Below are 20,872 nucleotides of genomic sequence, written 5' to 3' on the forward strand. Positions count from 1 at the left end.
TCAAGACAAGATGATGCAAATTAGTCTGAAAGCTCCTGTTATACAGAACAGAAGATTTAGTGTTGTCTGTCCTCGGGGCTGGGAGTGCCAAATCCCAAGTGCCGGAAAGATCGACCCGTAGCCCCCCTTCCCTGTTGAGGGTGGGGTTGTACATTCTTTCATATATTGCCTCTTTAACACCCCGTTCCCACCAGCGTGTTTCGCGATCTAAGATATCCGTGGACTCGAGTTTGAAAGAGTGACCCTGGTTGTGTTGTAGGTGGTGGAAAAAAGCTGAGGAGTAGCCGTTGGCACTAGGTCGGCAATGTTCTTTGTATCTTACTTTGAGCGGTCGACTTGTCTCTCCAATGTAGGTGTTGTTAGGACAGACAACACTTAAGCTCCTGTTCTGTATAACAGGAGCTGTCAGACTAATTTGCATCATTTTGTCTTGACTTGTCTAACTTTTGTTCCTTTTTCAACTTCCAAAAATTTGTCTTCACTTTATTTGCATATCAATAAACAGGTTGTACTTAAAAACCTGCTTTCCCCTCTGGTCTCTCAGTCACTGACGAAAGCTAGTGGATACTAGCTGAAACGTCTGACGTTTTCAAAATCATATCCAGTTGCTTGAGTAACTGTTTTTTGGCGTATCGTATTACCTGGATGTCTAACCTTCATCGACGTATGCAAATTACATCCATATTTGCATAATTGTAATGTTATGTCAAGCATCACTTAAGCTACCTACATACCAAAATTCATAATGATCCATCAATCGGTTCTTCAGTTATCCTCCTTTAAACAAACACCCCTGCAGTTCCATTGCAAGCAGCTAGGGAGCTCAACTCATGTTACTTCATTCCCAGCCCAAGAGCAATCTACCATCTAAATTTCGCCATTTTGTTTACACATTCAGGCACTATTAGAGTGTGCACCCGAGTAAAAGTAGCGTCGCTTTTGTGGCAAAATCACCACGAACGGTCATATATTTTGGGGTCACCATGGCTGTGCCTCAGCAAAGAGCTTCTATCACCTAGTAGAAGCTGATAGAAGCTCCTAGGCCTCAGCAAGTATTTTTTTTCATGGATGAGTATTTCCTGCTGACTCCAAGACGTTCAGTAAGTGACACGGTACCTAGTGTCTTTATGTAGCTTTGTCACAACACAAACATAGACAAACAAAGTAAGTTTACAATTATCATTTTATTCAGCAAACTACTTGGCTTTATAATTGTCTACTATAATCGTCTACGTTACGAATCTTGAGCTGTGGTTTCATGTCGCTGACGCGTCATGTGACAGGGCCGTTACTTGGTGCAGACCACACAGGTCAGCTCACGGCCCTGCACGTACTTGGGACACGGCAGGGACCCGCAGTTGGCTTCCACCGGGTAGAACAGCGCGCCCTCCGAGTTCACGTCTCCGCCGGGCCTGGTCTCGGGCTCCCCGTCCATGCAGACGAACTCAGTGCGGTGATAAGTGTGGTGTTCAGTCATGAGGTAACCCTTGTACTCCCGGGTCCAGCCGCTAGGGCAGCTGAGACGGGCGGGGATCATCAGCTTGGAGCCGCGAGACGCCACGTGACAGACGGCGCAGGGGACGTCGTGATCATCGAGGGAGGTGCCTGGGAACATGGGGAATGGGCTGTTTCCAGCATTCATTTCATACTCCGCGCCCTGCATGTACGAGCCACCCTGGTTTCCATCCGTGAAGACTCCCCACTCAGGATCCTTCGGTAAACAGACGTAGTTGGCGCCGCCTCCGGAGTGGCTGTAGAGTGTGCCCCCAGCGATGCCTGCAAATAAACGCGCAAATGAGGAAACAACTATTCTTCTCGCCATGCTTTCTTTTACAATCATACCATCTCTACTGTTCTAATCCGCTCAGACTATAGTCATTGTTGTGCAATCATATCACATCTCTGTGGTGAAACAATTTCTGCACCAAACTGGAGATATTTTATTGAGAAGACATTGATGAAATTAATGTGAATGTTATTCTCAGTGTTTGTCAACATATTTGCTTTAAACACTTTTCGATATGTTTTGCAGTTATATCACATCTCTGTGTCGAATCTGTGTAACCAGCTATATCACATTTCTGTGCACATTGAATCTGTATTATACCAACACAAACTACCCAATGCAAACGAGCATAGGCAACAGATTTATTTGTTTTAAGACAAATATGGGGCCCAGGGTGCCTTACTTTCGACGTAATTCGAACCTATGCTTCCTGGACGATGTTTATTTAAAGTGGGTCAGGGTCATGTTGCAAAGAAGTGTTTATGACAGCAGCTGTAAGACGTGATAGCCTGTTACATACCGTCGTAAACGAGTGACGTGTCGGTGTCATTCGGACAGGTGGTCCTTCCCCAGCGGATGTACACGGAACTGCCTGTCGGAGATACAGCAAGGTAAAGAGACGATTTAAGCCTCGGTCACAACCCACCGTACGTGCATCTGCGTGCTGTCTACGTGCAAAAACGTGGGCAAACGTAGCTAGGGCGTGCCCCGTACGTGCCGTGCGGAAGAAGCACGTGTGAGTACGGCCTCCTTACGGTAAAGTTGCAATCGCACAGAGATCGTACGTTGTAAGCACGTACAACTCACTTACCACTTGCGCAACGTACGATGCACGCAACCGCTCACGGCCAGACTTGGTGTGCAGACCACACTCTTACACTTTGCGCAACCGTGCGAGTGACGTGCGTAGATGCCACTCCTTCCCCACGTTTTCAGAAAAAACATAGCAGACGTAGCCTCCCGTAAAACGTACGGAGAAAAAGCACGTACGGCGGGCTGTGACCAGGGCTTTAGCAACCAGAGCATTTCATTATTTAACATTTCAAGGCAAAAATGAATACTTATTATTATTAAAACGCGACTATAATGATCACAACCCAAATTATTGATATATGATTGACCAACGTTGACGTCTTGAAAGTGCAAACAAGAGTTCCGAGATCTCATACCTGAAACACAAACACGCACACAGACAGAAGGACAGACAGACACTCCAAAAACAATACCTCCATTTTTCAAGGAGGTAATAAATGATCTGATCTGACATAAAAAGCTGGTGCTAGCTATAGCTGTAGTATGTATCGACTCTAACCTCCATTCCCGTCCGCTCCTGTCTCTCCCTTCTCCCCAGGAGGTCCCTGTACGTGTGCGACAGAGGTTACACGTCAGTGTTACCATTACTTTCCGATATAGTTGTGCTCCAATCACAATTTCGAAGACATGAACCGTTCCTGTGGATCCTTACCTCCGGCCCGATGTCGCCCCTTGGTCCTATCGGCCCCTGTGGTCCCGGCTGCCCGTCTCTTCCCGCCGCCCCGTCCCGACCAGGCGCGCCGTCCCGACCCGGCGAGCCGTCCCGACCATCCCGGCCGGGCGGGCCGCGGAGACCCGCGGTACAGGAGGATGTTTCAGTTTGCTCAGTTAAAGCAACGTGCCCTGTGATATATGTACATGATAAATGGCCTGAGGAGTATGCGATGAATGTCAAAGTTTATTCGGTAAGGCTCTCGCGGGCAGATACCCGAATTTCGTTCTTATTACATAAGTACATAGAGCATTAAAAACAATGATTTGTGACACTCTTCATTGTAAACATGAAACATCATAGGCAAACACACTATTAAGACATATTCGAAAACGATTACACAATTAAATGAACCTCGGACCATGCATTCAAAATTTATCGTACATAATCTGCCAAACAGTACCAAAACGATTTCATAGCCTTCTGCCGAAGGCAAATATGTACACAATATGCAGTTATCACGTAGGATTTAGCTAGATACTATAACACTTCTGCTGAATTGTCTTGTTATAGAGGGCGAACAGCGCAATGAAGGAACGAATTGCTAAGTCCGGGCTTTAGGTAGACTGATTGTGCCAGAAATTCTGAGTGACCGTCCCGTGGCACCTGACCTAGTGGGCGGAACTAAGGCCGTGTTTATGTGAAGTCACCCAAACCGCGATTCGGGTAACTCACATTCCTCACATCTGGTCCACGTGCCACACATTCCTTTGAAACCGTGTCCGATCACAATTCACTTGAGCTACATTTATTGTTGTTTGATGAAAATACGCAAGGTGACGTATTATAAATGTCGGAAGTCTGCTTGCTGATGCCCCCCTCCCAGCGTATCTCGGCCGAATGCCGACGTGATCCCGCCAGAGGCGGTGAAGCTTGTCCTAGAACGGACACATTATTGACCATTACTGCTCTTTAAGTTGCTGCCACGTAAAAGTTGGTATTGCATATAAATAAAGAAATATCACCCCGTAATCCATGACCAGGTGAAGTCACATTGAAATAACATTGCGTTCAGACGCAAATCGCGATGCGGGAAAACCGATTCGAAACCACCTCTAGAAGTGGCTTGGGATCGAGGCGCTTACAATGTGATTTGGAGCGTTCAGATGGAGCCACTTGAAACCGGCTTCGGGGTAAACCAGATGTAAAGCGCCTTGGGTGACTTCACATAAACACGGCCTAACTCATGTAGAGGGTGATCCTCCTGAAGCATCCGTTAGAACAGGATGAAGTAATTATACTGTACCATCTTCACAAGAAATCTGGCGTTTGTCCCTCGGTAGGTCGTCAATGTCATTTCCTGTAAGTCGGCCTTCTGCTGTCATCACGGTCTTCCTCATGTCCTGACAGATAAAGTAAAGAACTATATTTTTCGGTGTTGACAAACGTGTGCATTCACCTGTGACAACTTTTATTCAATATATGAAGTTGTTTATTGCAAATTCATGCCCGAGGGCTAATTGCAAACAGACATTGACAAGGAAAATGTGGTGATATGACTATGTGCTAACATGAAGTTCTACGTGTACGATATACTAATCAAACCCACTATCTCTAATTGAATCTAATAACGTTGGTATACATACATGTACAGGATAAACAGTAGATATGCAATATATGAACAGGTAAGAGGAACAAGGTAACTGCTATTCTAATCTATTCTATTCTATTAAACTATTTTTGCCATGCTATTAGGGTGTTTGACTTCTTCTCAGGAGGCAGTGGGAGATGAATTGTCCAACTCTTTGAAAAATAAATGCATGGGAGACTTTAGCAATGATATAGTCTTTTGTTGTTGGTTGAGATATGAAAAACTTGGGGTAATACTGGCGACTTCTTTGAATATATCATATTAGGCGACAACATAAAGAATGACCGAAGCCGAATGATCTTTTACTTGCCAGCTTGAGCGCTTATGACTTGGTCGGAAGTTAATTAGCAACCTTTTGATATGAAATGTATGTCTTGCCACGCCAAACTTTTCACAAAATGGCCATTCTCCATTTTATTTATCATGCCATTTCTACTGTTCTAATCATACCATATGTATGGGAATTCTGCCACCTGGCAGATAGTATTAATTATAGATTCTTCAGACTATTAACGCATAGGATGCTGAAGTCACTTATGAATTGTGTCACAATGACACAATAATATATAATCTAAGCACAACGAATAGAGTATTTTGCTCCAAGGTAGCATGATGAAAAGCCAATAAAACGATTAAAAATATCTACAAAGAGCATGAAAAATGTTTCTAAGGCATCCATATGGTAAAATTTACCTCCATTTCCAACTTCAATGTCTTCATGTCTTCTGCAAAAGTTACCATGATCTCCTGCAGTTGAAGAAACCCTGTCCTCAAATCTTTGTCGTCCGGCTGGAAAGCCTGAGCTCTAGCGAGCACGACGACAAGGAAACAGTAAACAGGGACAACCATGTTTCACGTTCGGGGGAAAAGGGAAGGAAGGAAAAGTGCTTCGTCCTGTGGACTTTGCCGTCTACTGTCGTCTTTTATACCCTACGCTGTCCAAACATGTCATGCGTAGTTGGACCGATAACAGTGTAAATGTCACACAGGCAAACTGCTGTGTCAGCTGTAAGGAAGAACATCAGGCTTTTTAGTAGACATTGAATAATTTATTAGCTGTTATCTTTTTTCAGACTAAATATACTATAGATGACACAGAACCAAGGCGTTCGGAAGTAGTTCCCAAACTCGACCCCGGCTGAGAAGAGCTTCCACTAGTTCTCGCAAGAGGGAGTAGCTAATGTGTTGTGTCAAAATATGTAATATCAAATGTACGTTTCCCCCTGCCCTGCACCGCCATATGTGTATCCTCGAATTTCCAGATGCATTTTGAATCCTGGCTACCAAACCTAATATAGCTCCAGAGTCCTACATCGTCTACCCAAATAGTATTTGCGGCTTCGGCTTGTTTATCCTGGAGAAACATTATATTTCGGTTATTTCTACGTCGTCTTGGCGCAAGTGGTCGTAAACGAGCTACCTTACTAACCCAGGTACTTACATTAGTGCCTGGACTGACACAGGTCTAATGTTAGTATGCTACTATTACTACTACTACTACTACTACTACTACTACTACTACTACTACTACTACTACTACTGCTGCTGCTGCTGCTACTACTGGTACTACTACTACTACTATTACTACTACTACTACTACTACTACTACTACTACTACTACTACTACTACTACTACCACCACTACTACTAGTACTACTACTACTACTACTACTACTACATGTACTACTACTGCTGCTGCTGCTACCACTGCCACTACCACTATCACTACCACTACTACCGCTAGTACTACTACTACCGCTAGTACTACTACTACTACTACTACTACTACTACTACTACTACTACTACTACTACTACTACTACTGCTACTACTGGTACTACTACTACTACTATTACTACTACTACTACTACTAAGTACTACTACTACTACTACTACTACTACTACTACTACCACCACTACTACTAGTACTACTACTGCTACTACTACTACTACTACTACTGCTGCTGCTGCTGCTACCACTGCCACTACCACTATCACTACCACTACTACCGCTAGTACTACTACTACTAGTACTACTACTAGTAACGTTACTACTACGATATGGCAAATGTTGAGCTGAGTTGAGATTGAGCGAGACTAACTAATAAAATGTATATCCTTGTTTTATATAGAACTAAAAAAAAAAGAATAATCAGTTATCAGTGCGAACAAAATATTGATATCGTATATTCCCTTTTTAATATATCAAAACCTACAGGAAGCTTTAACGTATACGTACGTATACAAATACTCGCAAACCACTTAACCGCCTCCCAGTCTACTAGTGTATTGGGTATTACTTGAGTTAAAATGCTGCTTTATCTAAAAACATAGTATCCTTCTTGGCGAAGGTAAAAAGGATTTCAAAAATTCTGCTGCGTTGGCCGGGAATCGAACCCGGATCTACTGCTTGGAAGGCAACAATGCTGACCATTACACCACCAACGCTCGGCAAGTGCGAGGGCGCCAACTGAGGCCTGCCAAGGTGATGTCATGCAGTGGCTGTGTGAAGAGGGTAAGGTTAATAGAAATAAAAAAAGTAAAAAAGAAATAATAACGAGGCTTTAATATGAGTTAATAAGAGTTTTATAAAATTGAAATGACGTTACATTTGTAATTGAATATTCAAGCAGGTGTGTGTGTCTTGAAAAAGGATGGTAAAAAAAAACCCAATGTGTTCTAAAAGTGTTTTATTTGTGCGTGACGAGTAAAAACATCAAAACAGACTATTCTTAAGGTATTATTCTTAAATCTTAAAGGGGTCCTTAAACCAGTTTTTACCGAGTCACAACTCAGCATTCTCAGTTGTCAGCTTGTCTGCCGTCGAGTAGCTTTTGCACACAACGATATTTCTAGTAGTTCATAAAAAGATAAAAGCTAGTTTTAGTAATCAGTTACAACATAGCCCGTTGAAGAACTGGTTGACGAACGCGAACACTAGACATCCAGATTTGCTGACGTGGCCCCACAGATGTAACGTACAGACGCACATACGGCGACAATATTGTGAGTCATCAGGCGTCTACGGGTCAAAGGTGAAACTGCCAAAGCTGGGGGCGACGACCGAAGAAGAGAAAACAGTTTGATATTTTTGTTCAGATGAACCGTGGCAGGTACCCTCATACCTGCACATAGAGAAACATGGACTCAACTTCTAGTCAGGAACAGTCTCTAGGATTACAAGGTGAGGGAATCTTTCTGTTCATTACTTACGTAGAGATTTTATCTGACGGAATGTGGCCATGGGTTTCTACCGAAGATAGGTGGGGAGGGGGGCACATAAACAGACGTGTCGTATGATCCATTCTGTCCCAAATAATTTATGATATTGAAGACGAACAACATTTTATTATGGATTGTCCATTTTATTTCGATATATTCTCAAAACATTTCAGCCTTCTCTGCTTGCTCAACAGAATTTGTTACATTTAGAATATATTCAATTTCATTCTAGAAGGTAATAACCCTTACTGAGTACAAATAGGTAAATATATCAAAGAATGTTTAGACCTTAGAACAAGTACTAGTAGTATAAGTTGATTCATATACTAGTATTGTCTTGTTTGTATGTAGGTTTATTTTGTTGTATTTTTCTGTATGTCTGCATGTTGAAGACCTTCCGAAAGTCACTACATGCTTGTTGTGTGACTTGTGTCAATAAAGTTCAATTATGATCAAATTTGTGTTTGTTTGATCTATGTAGGACCAACGCCACCGCGTGTGTAGGAAGTGCTAGAAATTCCAAATATACATGTGAAGTCTTTTAGACACTGTTTCGTTTCCGTGACGCTTTAGGAGGGTGTATTTTATCTTGTAGTGCGTAAAATTACATTCGCCTGTCTTCTCAGTCAGAGTAGCTCTTCAGTGCGTTAAACTGGAGTCAGATCACCAGATCACTGTAACAGTTGTTTTGATTTCTAGAAGATTTGCATCTTGGTGTTTACGCAATATTCTGATTCTGCACAGGTCCAATTTTAAAAATTTTCAATTACCAAAAACTATTACAGTTAAAAGTTGGTTTCAGTTTGACTTCTACCAACACAACTGAACTTTCAAGCTAATATTCTGTGTTCTTTTTGCAGGTCCCATGAACATAGCACAAGACATTCACATCTGTGGGATATGCAAACACCAGTTCACAGACATCGAGGTCTTCCTCGCTCACAAGCGCAGTTGTACGCCGCCAACCGTCCGTGTATCCGTGGAGAGTTTGTTACAGCAAGTACCGACGATAGCCACAACTCCCGGCAGCCTCCCTCAAAACTTTACCATAACGAACAACCTGCCTCCAGTTAGCACAGAAACCCTTTCTACTGTAGGCAGTACAGTACCAACGGTATATCTCACTACCACTAATGGTACGAATCACACCGCGGGAAATGTAGTTTCTTCGGCAAAGACTCCATCACGGACTAAACCGGTGGCGGAGAAGAAGTTCAAATGTCAGTACGAGGGTTGCTCGTTCACGACGGCGTACAACAAGGACTTGGATCGGCACGTGAGGTCGCACACGGGCTGTAAGCCCTTTTCGTGCAGCATCTGTCAGAAGGCCTTCAACCGTCGGGACAAGTTGAAACAGCACCTTAGGATCCATAGCGGGGAAAAACCGTATGCCTGTTCACGTTGCAGCTACGCCGCGGCGGACAGCAGTAGTCTCAAGAAGCACGTGAGGACTCACACCAACGAGCGACCATTCAAGTGCCAAATCTGCCCGTACGCCAGTCGGAACTCCAGCCAGCTGATCGTCCATTTGCGTTCTCACACGGGTGACTGCCCCTTCCACTGCCAGCTTTGTGAGGCCAAGTTTAAGATCAAATCGGACCTGAAGAGGCATATGAGAACTCACACGGGGGACAAGCCGTATAAATGTGACCTCTGCGACTACCGCTGCGCCATGAAGGGTAACCTGAAGGTCCATGTGCGGAACAACCACGGTCCGTGTACGCTGTCTTGCCCGCAATGTCCGCAGACGTTCCAGAACAAAGCCCAGCTACGTGTGCACCTAAAGACACACCAGGAGGTAAGGACTGAAGCATCTTCCCTTCAGGTGTCAGAAAAAACAACGTCTAAGGATCACCAGAGAGAAAGACTCTTCAAGTGCCAGTACTGCAGCTTCGAGTCCAGACATCCCGCAAACGTGAGAAACCACACCAAGAAACACCACGGGGACTCAACAAGACACAGTCAGAACAAAGGACAGGGGAAAAACAACACCGAGTCAAACAGCATCAAACAGGTGAAGACAAGTAGAAGTTTGTCACAATCCAATGGACCTATACCATTATTATGTTACAGTTTGTTTACCTGTTCTAAAGAACATTCTAGAACAGCCAGTTAAAGAATAAAGATCATTTCAAAGTTTTCAAAGTAAGGTATGTCTGAGTTTTGCTGCGTCTAGTTGTGTTGACACAGCATTATATGCAGTAATGGGTGATTTAGTTGTGACATTAGACAAAGTAGTACTGTATTATAAGCCTTATATAAGGCTAACGCTACACAAACACACACCGCGCTACGCACCCCTGTACAATATAAACGTCGATTGACCGGCATTCATTGCGGTAAACAAACTGTGACGTAATAATGGTATAGGTCCATAGGTTATGTTAAATACTATCATAGATTAGAATATGTGACAGCACAAAACTGTGGGAAGATGGACAAACATATGTTGAAATGGGGTCCACTGTATGGTAAAGTGTTAGACTAATGTATTGTTTGCAAAATGTCTCTGGGTATTTACTTTTCTTGTATGTGAAAATGTCCTCTGTTTTCTTTGCTTTTGAAATAATAATAAACATTATTTGAAAAAAAAAAACAGGTGAAGACAAGACAGGGGAGTGCCAACCTCTTGAGATGGGGGAGCAAGAAGCCGTTCTCCTGTAGCATCTGTAAGGAGTCGTTTGTGAGAGAAGACTCCTTGAGGAGCCACATGAATCAGCACAAGGAGGTGCAGGACACCTTACAGACCACAGCTCTGGCCGTGTTGAAGCTACAGGAGGTACCATCGCAAGGCAGGGGTGGGCAGGGTAGGGGAGGAGAAGAGGAGGATTCTAGGGAGGCTGATGAAGGTTCTGAAAACACACAGCCCTGCTCTAAAGGTAGGGGGATCAAATTGTCTGCAACACTGGCCAAGCTAACTTTTATACTTTTATATATGTGTACTATGAATACTGTGGACAATTTATTGAGAATTCTAGTACTAGTTAGGTACCAATTCTAGTACCAATTTAATTTCTTGCTTCTCGGATCGCCCTGTCCATTTTTTGTCCATTTTCTGATTTGCAAAGAAAAAAAAAAGGGGTTTTAAATTAACTGCAAAATGCTTGATGAATTGAAAGACATATTTTGGCCCCAACAGTTGAAGAAAGTTCTAAAGATTTTCAATTCAACATTACAATTTACTAGTACATGATTTTACAATTTTGTTTCACTAAAAGTTCAAAATCTATTGTTTTGATTATAAACCAGCCTGGTACTAGTATGTTCACTCCATGGCTCATATTGTAACATTCTATCATGGGGTGCCTTGGCCTGTTTTCTTTTTCTTTAAATTTCGCCCCGTCGCTTCATTTTTTTTTTTTAAATCCAAGAAACAACAAATTAAATTGGTATGGCCTTATAGTTTTCTGTTGTGAGACATATCGAATACAATTTATAAATTTGAATTTTGCATTGATTTTACTTAATGGGAGAAGGGAAAGGATTTTTTTTGCTGTGTTTTAAATTAAATTTTGTGTTTGAAAAAAAGAAGAATGTTTAGGATACAGGAGTTTTCTTTTACACCACCAAGATTTCTCACCTAAGTGCTTATGTTTTGGTGTCTATCGGACACCTTCCTCAGAGCTTCTGAGCACTTACGTGAGAAATCTTGGTGGTGTAAAAGAAAAATCCTGTATCCTATACTTTATCATCCTGATGAAACCAGCATTGAACTAGTATTAAACTATTTTTGTAAGAAGAATGTCTGTAAAACATCTATTTTTTCTCCAGATTCGAGAGGTTTGTCTTTCGTGGCGTCATCGGGAAGCGGTCGTCTGTCCGTCCCTGAAAACGAGCCGGCGGTGACTGTCCAGCCGGCCAACACGTTGACCATCCTCACCCCTGACGGAGCTGCAGAGATCGTATATCCTGTCATGACCACCTACCTGGAGCAAGGTACAGTAGTGCTGCATGCCTAAACCCACATTTAGGTTCAGGTCCGGATTCAAGTCCAGAGGTTTAGGTTCAGTTCAGGACTTGTAACACCCTGTTCATACCAGACTTATATAAACCGGTTGAAACCGCTAAATAATTAACCCGGCAAAAACCCGTCGCGTTCACACCAGACTTACAAAACCGGGTTTTCAAAAACCCTGTCCAGCGAATATCCAGTTAATCGGCCATTACCAGGCTCCTCCAACATTTTTGTTTCGGTAGAGACCTCAATAGAGCCCTCCGCCCAGCTTTTTCGAATTCGGCGATCAAGTCCTGCTCTCCAAAAATACGTATCGGGAGCGTCTCGTCCACCGACCAGGTTGCGTTGGCTGATTCCATCGTAAAAATGAAGAGAAACCGTGGAAAAACAGTGGAAACGGTCTAAACAGCGCGATCAAAAAAGCTTGGAGGTCGCACACGGCCAGGATGCTGACCCCGTGACCCCAGAATTATGACGCAAAAACCGGTTCAATAAACCCTTAGCGTTCAGACCAGGTTTTTCGGTGGGAAAACCTCTCAAAAACCCCTCAAAAACCACCTCCCGAGGTGGTTTTTGAAAATCGGATTTAAACCCCTAAAAAATTAATTGTTAAAAGTTAATTAATTGTTAAAAGTTAATTTGCGTTCACACCAGGTTAAATAAAAACCGGTTTTGAAAAACCGGTTGAAACCGCTAAATATAAGTCTGGTATGAACAGGGTCTAAGTCCGGACCTAAACACATGGCATATACAAAATTGCATGTTGGCAACCTTGCAATGTTGTCTGGGTGAAACTTTGGCCACATAAAATGGAGGCCGGTACTTGATGATGCCCGATGGCAATGTTTTCTTCATTTTGCAGCTGGTTTTAGGTGGTTTGGAAAGAAAAGGGGCATGTGAAATGGTCTTTTATGGTAATGAGTCCGGACTCGGTTCTTGACTTTTAGGTTTTTTTTTACTTGAACCTAAACATTCTTACAAGTCCGGATCCAAGTCCAGTAAACCAGTATGCAGCACTACCAGGGGGTTGCTAAATGTATCAAATTGCAACTTAGGCCCCATTTGCACTAGGGTAAAATTTGGATCGAGCCAGATCGATTTGCTTTGATCTGGTTTTGAACTGGCTTAATTCAGCTCAAAGCTGGCTCAATCCAGACAATTTTATCCTAGTGGGAATGAGGCCTTAGACCCGTTTTACAATCCTTGTTACCAGACCTAGTCTAGCTTCAGAGTCTATATCCTCTCCGCAAAGAGGTCTGGTAACCAGGCTACCATTTTACACGTCCTAAAACAGTCCAAAAGTTGCAAAGGTTACGAAAACTGCGTACGTCAAGTTTTTCCATAAAGAATGTATCTTCAGATTGTATGCCAGACCTTGAAGTAAGGTACAATCTGAATGTACTTTCTTGGCCTACATCAAAGCAGGCTGATTTCATGCAGGCAAAAAATTGACCACAGTTTTCTGCATACTGCATAAGAAGTTAGGCCTAGGAAATGGCCTAGGAAAAAAAGGGTGTGTTTCCTGTTTCCCTCCCGACCCTAGAAAAAAATGCCGACCCCAGCCTCTTTTTTGGAGGACCCCTGTAAGGGACATAAATTTTTCTAGCTGATCAACCTTTTCCATAATCTCCATAATCTGACACCTGAGTGATGAAATGTTGTACAATCTGTTTTCCAAAGTTGACTTTGAAATATGTATTGTATAAGTTGGATAACTAGAGGTTGTTTGACAAAGTCTAAAAAGAAAAGACAGAAAAAAAAACTTTAAGATACTCCCTACGTACCAACCCTAAACCCCAGGACTGAAACAGGAAACACATAATTTTTTTTCCTAGGCCTACTGAGATCAGAATGATTATGAGACTTTAGGTAATAGGTAAGTTCACAGTTGTCGAACATGAAAACCTATAATGAATTGTGACATTTTGTTGTTGTCTATCCTACATGTATGTCCCGTATACTAGTAATGCATTTCTGTTCTTTGTTAAACAGATAGCCCACTGATTACCCTGGACAAGAGAACAATAGGCATCAGTAATGAGCATCTCCCTCCCAGGATAGAGAGCTCCCAGCTCCTGCAGGCTCCGCTGGCTGGACCTGGTATGGAGAACACCTATCAACTCATACAGGTACTGCAGCCATGTGTATACTAGTAATATGTCATGATGTTGATTTACCTAGATTTGTTATTTTGTTTGCATGTTACTTTAGTTTGTAGTCTCAAATATTTTCATCGGGTTGGTAGAACATAGGTTGTTGTGATTTTCTTTATACGCAAGCAGTAAATAAGTGAAAACTCACTTGTTTATGTTTCAATGCATCATCATCAGTACATGTAGTGCCGTGTACCTGAACCCACATTTAGGTTCAGGTCCAGATGATTCAAGTCCAGAGGTTTAGGTTCAGTCCGGACCTAAACCCATGGCATATACAAAATTGCATGTTGGCAACCTTGCAATGTTGTTTGGGAAAAACTTTCAGGGGTGCCAAAGAATTTTATGGAATTCATACGATCCTTACTAGGAAAATACGAAGTTTACGGAAGCTTCTGACTACCATACTACTTCTTGCCACTTTATGTTGCCACCTGTGTACATCGTAGGTGATAGACTTTGCCACTTGTGTGTAAAGAACACTCCAATATCATCTGTTTGTCTTGTTATTTTGTGATAAGGTGATTTCTGATGCTCACGAAACATATGTGAATATAGTGAGTAAAGAGACTCTTTTTACACAACCAAGTCTTTTATTCAGCTGACATTTCGATGACCGTCTGTCACCTTCCTCAGGGCAATTCTGACTGGTTTACATTGCACTGCAGCACAGGTGTTGCAGCTTACAGATACATTCCCAAATGTACAATATTTACATATTTACACAATGCATGATTGGATTACAGGGAACTTGGTTGTGTAAAGAGAGTCTCTTTACTCAGTGTCTTACCAACCTGATGAAACTACATGTATTCACGGATATGTGAATATAGATAATAAAATGAATACACTTATACAGGTGGAGGCCATACCAGTGACCAAGGAGAGTGAAAGTGCACCGCGGACGAGCCACTCCAGCCTGCCTCTCAGCAGCAGCTCAGGACAGGCCACGGTGGAGAGGCTACAGCTGCCCGGCCCTGCTTCTGACCCTGACTTTGTCCAGACCAGTACCAGAACGTTTGTCACCAGGACAGGTTTCCTGCCTCCTCCTCACGGTCAATCCTTCATCACCACTCCCAGTACCTCGGAGAGCTTGTGCTCCAGTTTACAACAACAACAACAACAACAACAACAACAAGAGGTTGTAACAAGCAGACAAATGAGCAACCTGATATTACGACCGTCCGACATAAACAGGCCAGTCTGTACGACCGTGCACGATCAGGGCGCGCCGAACGTCATGACGATCGGTCAGCAGTTCACGGAGTCTCTCGGGGGTCAGCCGCGGAGTAGCGGTCACTCCGTGATGTACACGCCCGCACTGAGCTCGGTGATCACAGCGCCGGTTTTCACGCACGTCCCCAGCTTCCAGTCTCACATCAACCCCGAGCACTCCAGGACGGGGAGGTTCGTAGAACCCGGGCAGTCTCGGCCTCAACACACCGACTTGGACATCTTTCACTCAGGACTGGTCTCAGGCCAGCTTCACCCAGAAAACTCCGCTGCCACCCACTTCACAAATATCACGCTCTCGCAGGAGTACCTCCCCCAGATCATTCCTGCACAGTCCCTACCGCTACACAACAACAGCACCAACTGTAGTCCGTCCGCATCACGTGGCGGAACCTCCATCCTGAACTTGTCCGTCATGCGCGAGGGCGGGTTTGCGGAAGACCAGAACCAGTCTGGCCACCTGCAGAGGTTGGGTCGTGTGGTGGAGGGGGACGTTCACGGGCAGGGGGAGGTCGGCGCCGACAGGCTGCAGGGACAGACAAACGACAACAGCTTTGTCGTCATCACCTCTTCCCAGGCCAGACAGGGGAGCCACACGCTCGGATGAAACGGTGAGCATTTCCTTCTTACCATCATCATCAGCATCAACTCAGGGTGTTGTTCACTTTGAGGAGGAACTTCTCCTTTGCAGTATTTACAATGATCACCAGAGGGCATTGTTGCTCTCTCTGTCTTGTGCCAGTCTTGGCCATGTGTACTCTACTTCTACATGTATGATTCTATGATAAGTAGACAAAGCCATACACTAGATATTAAGTCTGAGGGAGTGTTACTATATACTAGGTATAGATCCTTTCCCGACTGTTACTGGTAGTGCTGTATACCTAAACCCACATTTAGGTTCAGGTCTGGATTCAAGTCCAGAGATTTAGGTTCAGTTCACTGAACCCATGGCATATACAAAATTACATGTTGACAACCTTGCAATGTTGTCTGGGCAAAAAATTCGGCCACATAACATGGAGGCCGACACTTGACGATGCCCGATGGCAATGTTTTCTTCATATATTTTGCAGCACAGATTTCGCAATCTATAGAAGGTTTTAGGTGGTTTGAAAAGAAAAGGGGTATGTGACAGTTTTTGTTTGTAATAAGTCCGGAATCGGTTCTTGACTTTTAGGTTTTTTTGGACTTGAATCTAAACATTTTTACAAGACTGGAACCGGTTCAGTGAACTGGTATACAGCACTAGTGACTGGTGGTTGGAGTATAAAGTAACTCCCAAAAATGTGGTGCACAACCAAAAATAAACAATGTGAGGTGTACTTTACATGCACCACACTATGTCCTTACAGATGGGTAAACTCTTATGTAAAAGGATCCATGACAGCATGTCAGTTTTGAGGTATGGCAAGCTGACAGACGCTTCAATCTCAGAGGCTTTTGTCATGCAGTACTTGCATTGATCACTAGAGGGCATTGTGGTCACTTTTCCTTTTGGCACTCCAGTAGAAGGGAACCCAGTTGTTCTGAAAAGTGACAATCAATTGAATATTTTCCCCATCTGATATTATTAAAAAACAGGTCTACTTTGCAATTTTAATTTTAATCTTAAAAGTATACCACTAGAATTTGCAACCATGTGGTATTTTGTAAGATTTAGGAAAGAAAAGAGTTTCATAATGATGATGCAATAGGTTTTTTCAATACAATATGGTATCTATATCTACATGTAAAATATTTATATAAGAGTGAACTGTACATACAGTAACTAAACATAATATTTCAGCATAATATTATAATCCTTTTAACCTGAACCTTGTACGGACAGTTTTTTTACTCTCTTACACCATGGAGAGATGGTGCTTACACTATCGGGTAATATGATGTCAGAAAACTGCTGGTTTCATCATGTGTAGAAATTGACTGTATATAACAGAGTGAAAGGCTTTGCATTTTGTAAGGATGTAAGTGAAGTACAGTACTAGTAAGAAAGTTCAGCAGAAACTCCACCTATTACTAGTACTAGTACCTTGCTGCATGTTTTGACATACAGTTAGGCAAGACTGCTACTATGTATGAAATGAGGAGTTAGGCAGAAAAAGTTTTCTTCAAATATTACACAGTAATATTTGAAGCGAGCACGCTATAAATACATTTTACATTACAACTTTCATAGTGGTTTTATATGTTCTTGCAGTGAACTGATGACAATGCAAATATCCTTTTCCATTGTGTACTACAGAATTGTTTCAACTGTGGATTTAAAAACCCACAAAACACCCTTACCCCTCACAAAAAAAAACAAAGCAAAAGCTACTGATAATCATTGTATAGTTTATTGAACTTTTAAATTACAGTGTTACATATGTACATGTACCCCTTACATGTGTTCTGAATTAGGCATGGAAGTATTGTTTTGGGTGGTTGAGCTGTGGTTTAGCGTGTCTGTTTCTCAAAACAGAGTAGGTTGACAGCACATGGGTGGGTGAAGATTGACAAGCAGAATGACAGGAGGTCAAAAGTCTGAGAGCCAACAAGGAAAAGTCAGACATGGGGGGAATTCAGGAAGCTGAGGATGGATAATACTTCCCGCGGGTGGCTGGGCTGAATTTCTGATTTCTTGTAACGTTTGTTCTCATCATACTACAAAGGAATGTTTCAGATTAATCAGAGTATCTTTTCTTGAAAATTCATCTGTGTTGGTAGAAATCATTATGAAGCAAGTTTAATCTGTAATTTCCAACACAACAAATTGGACTCACCCAAATTTTCAACTGTATTCCAGTCTTTGTCAAGGAATGAGCATCCACCGCTTCCGTGACGTCACGCAGATAACACACGTGACTCCACGAGCAGTGGATCATAAGTTGCAAAAAGTCTGTGGCGCCCCCCGTCTCTGTTGAGGTATGGTTGTAAATGTAATGCCCTGATGTAGATGGCCTCTTTAATCCTTCGCTCACGTGTGTTATCTGCGTGACGTCACAGAAGTGGTGGAATGCTCATTCCTTGACAAAGAGTTGAAAGACTGAAGTAAACTGTTGTACAGTCGAAAATTTGGGTAAGTCCAATTTCTTGCAGAGTATCTTCGATTCCGATACTACCATAATTGTTTCAACCACGTACTAATATTACAGCAAACCCGTTATTTCCGGTGCCACAAACTTTAAGTGCCATTAATTATACCACTACAGCAGGGGGTTAGTCCACTGGTACTAGTGGTAGTGTACTACAATTTGCAATGTCCCTAGCATGTAAAGCATAATACCTTAGTCTGCTACTTGTCTAATTATGCCATTTTGCACATTGTAAAACTTGGTTGAAATAGGACGTAGTGTTTACTGCTTAAACTGCTACAATGGCCAGTTTTACTTTTAACTCTCTCCCTGCTGCCTAACCCCATGACCAATGCAAATTTGGTGCCAAACAGCTGCCTTAGCAGTCTAAAGGTTAATAAAAAGCATGTGTTTGTGCCAAATATTGTACCTCCAGACCTCGGGCCCTACAGGATTACGGCATGACGACTTGACCCATACTTACTGCAATAAAAAGAATCACCTTGTTACAGCCCTACATAATTTTTACACTCTATACCCTTGGACCACCTCATCTTTAATACAGCCCGAGAATCCGTACGTGTAGCTCATTTCCGCGGAATGACCCGCCGCCAGTCTCCCGGCCCATCGTTTATTCCTGACACAATCATCGGTAAGGCTCATATGAACTATTTTCAGAAAAACAAGTGCCCATTACCTGGTACATTACCCGTCATACATGCCATCAAGTTGATAGAGGTGCTCTCTGGACAGGAGGACTTTCACCTAGTACTGGGGGATGGTCCTGAATGATGCATTGTGTTTAGTTATTATTACCTCCGTGAGAAATGGAGGTTATATTTTCAGCGCTGTGTGTGTGTGTGAGTCTGTGTGTGATCAACTCAAGAACAGCTGGATGGATTGGTTTTATGATTGGCTTGTTGGTAAGGTGTGAAAAAAGCTGGAAATGGAATTAGATTTGTGGCCACCTGGCAGATTTTCTAGGTACTGCAGTGGAGCTTGTGGTTTTGACGTTTTTGTGATTTTTGACACTTACCTCACCTTGACACTGACTGTTGAGAAAAAGTTCTTACAGTTTTCCAGTACATCAAACTAATGCATTGAAAGTTGAAAATTCATTGTTTGAACATAGACAGATGTGCATTCTGTTCCCTTTATTTGTCATTGTGACAAAAAAAATACGGTGACCCAGAAAACATAAGTCTGGTCGGTTTTTCAGATATCAGGGACAGATACGGTCCCACATGTATTCAGTGGTCAGAACACTTTCCCAACCAGGCATTATGCTGATGGTATCAGGAGCCGGCCGCAATGTAACGCACTTCCATCCCTGCCAGCGATACCGCCCTGCGTTAAGCATTCGCCGGGCGAATATACCCGGGCTCCTGCGTAAAATGCGTTCATGTTTTCTGTTTGGCTGAAGAATAATAAGGGTTGAGATAATCGTGTCCGGGGGGACAGTTTTATCAGGAGTGGTCAATTGTAGGCCACGTTGTTTTGCCCGGGGAGCCTTATCGTAGCGAACCTTCGACTACAGGTCATCAATAACACTCATATCTGTATTATGAAAAATTAAGTGTTCTCCGGGAGGATTAGGGGCGGCCGTGCGGGGGAGACACTGGTCATATATATCAGTGTTTATTATGCATTCTATGGTATTTGATGTTACCAGTGGCGCGGCTTTGATGTGCAGACTGCAAATGGATCTAAAGCGTGGCTGTAGAATTTCTGCCGAAGTTTTGTACAGAGAGAGAATTTTGATGCAAGTTTGGAGTGAAAAATGCCAGGATTCAAATCTAGCCACTCGGTTCAGAGGCAGGGTGGCTAAACACTGGACTACACATGCTATTTAGTGCTACTGGTAGCTTGGGTGGGTCTGTAAGATGACTCCAATGCAAGAAATCAGAATGAAAATTTACTCACTGTGAAAAAAAAATCACTTGTCTGGAAAAAGTCTTTAAAATGCTAATTTCTGACCGATAACGTGACTGTGTGTAGCATGGTCTTTAGGCCATACCTGGTTACTTTTTTTGCAGGGCCTCATGCAATGATATAGGTGAAAAAAAATTATCCCAGGCCTATATAAATTGATATGATTCCTTATGAATCTTTGTAGGCATCCTATGATAGCTCAAGGTAGCAAAAAATCAATATGCTACTAGTACTACTACTAGTAGTAGTAGTCAAGTTTAAATGACGTAACTGCACTGATACATTAACATTTAACATCTTGAAAAACAAATTTAGGACTTTCTTCAATGGTTGGTTAAAAAACTTGAGCATTTGGGGGTTCATTCAAAACCTGAATGTTTCTTCTTTTAAATCAGAAATAAATATATAAAGTGAATTTGG

The 20,872-nt window shown here is 42.6% G+C and overlaps 2 protein-coding genes and 1 non-coding gene across 3 annotated transcripts in view; 1 reads left to right on the plus strand and 2 right to left on the minus strand.

Moving 5' to 3' along the window:
- Positions 1-1,288: 1,288 nt before the first annotated feature.
- On the minus strand, positions 1,289-5,871 carry LOC109483227 (collagen alpha-1(XVII) chain-like). The gene is made up of 6 exons (XM_019786205.1): positions 5,596-5,871; positions 4,558-4,654; positions 3,252-3,442; positions 3,099-3,144; positions 2,307-2,378; positions 1,289-1,776 (listed from the first exon to the last, which is right to left on the minus strand). The coding sequence occupies exons 1-6, from the start codon at positions 5,749-5,751 to the stop codon at positions 1,289-1,291; spliced, it is 1,050 nt and encodes a 349-aa protein (XP_019641764.1). The 5' UTR covers positions 5,752-5,871.
- Positions 5,872-7,277: 1,406 nt separating this feature from the next.
- Positions 7,278-7,349, minus strand: Trnag-ucc. The gene has a single exon. It is a non-coding gene; the product is annotated as a tRNA-Gly (tRNA).
- Positions 7,350-7,912: 563 nt separating this feature from the next.
- The window catches only part of LOC109483256 (RE1-silencing transcription factor-like), a 55,708-nt gene continuing 42,748 nt past the window's right edge, over positions 7,913-20,872 (plus strand). The window contains exons 1-6 of the mRNA XM_019786245.1: positions 7,913-8,085; positions 8,984-10,137; positions 10,723-11,002; positions 11,895-12,059; positions 14,071-14,207; positions 15,091-16,075. Coding sequence (XP_019641804.1) covers positions 8,043-8,085; positions 8,984-10,137; positions 10,723-11,002; positions 11,895-12,059; positions 14,071-14,207; positions 15,091-16,071 — 2,760 coding nt within the window. The 5' untranslated portion in view covers positions 7,913-8,042 and the 3' untranslated portion in view covers positions 16,072-16,075. The remainder of the gene's footprint in view (positions 8,086-8,983; positions 10,138-10,722; positions 11,003-11,894; positions 12,060-14,070; positions 14,208-15,090; positions 16,076-20,872) is intronic.

This window comes from Branchiostoma belcheri, unplaced genomic scaffold, assembly GCF_001625305.1.
Source record: "Branchiostoma belcheri isolate BF01 breed outbred unplaced genomic scaffold, Haploidv18h27 scaffold63, whole genome shotgun sequence".
Lineage (NCBI taxonomy): Eukaryota > Metazoa > Chordata > Leptocardii > Amphioxiformes > Branchiostomatidae > Branchiostoma > Branchiostoma belcheri.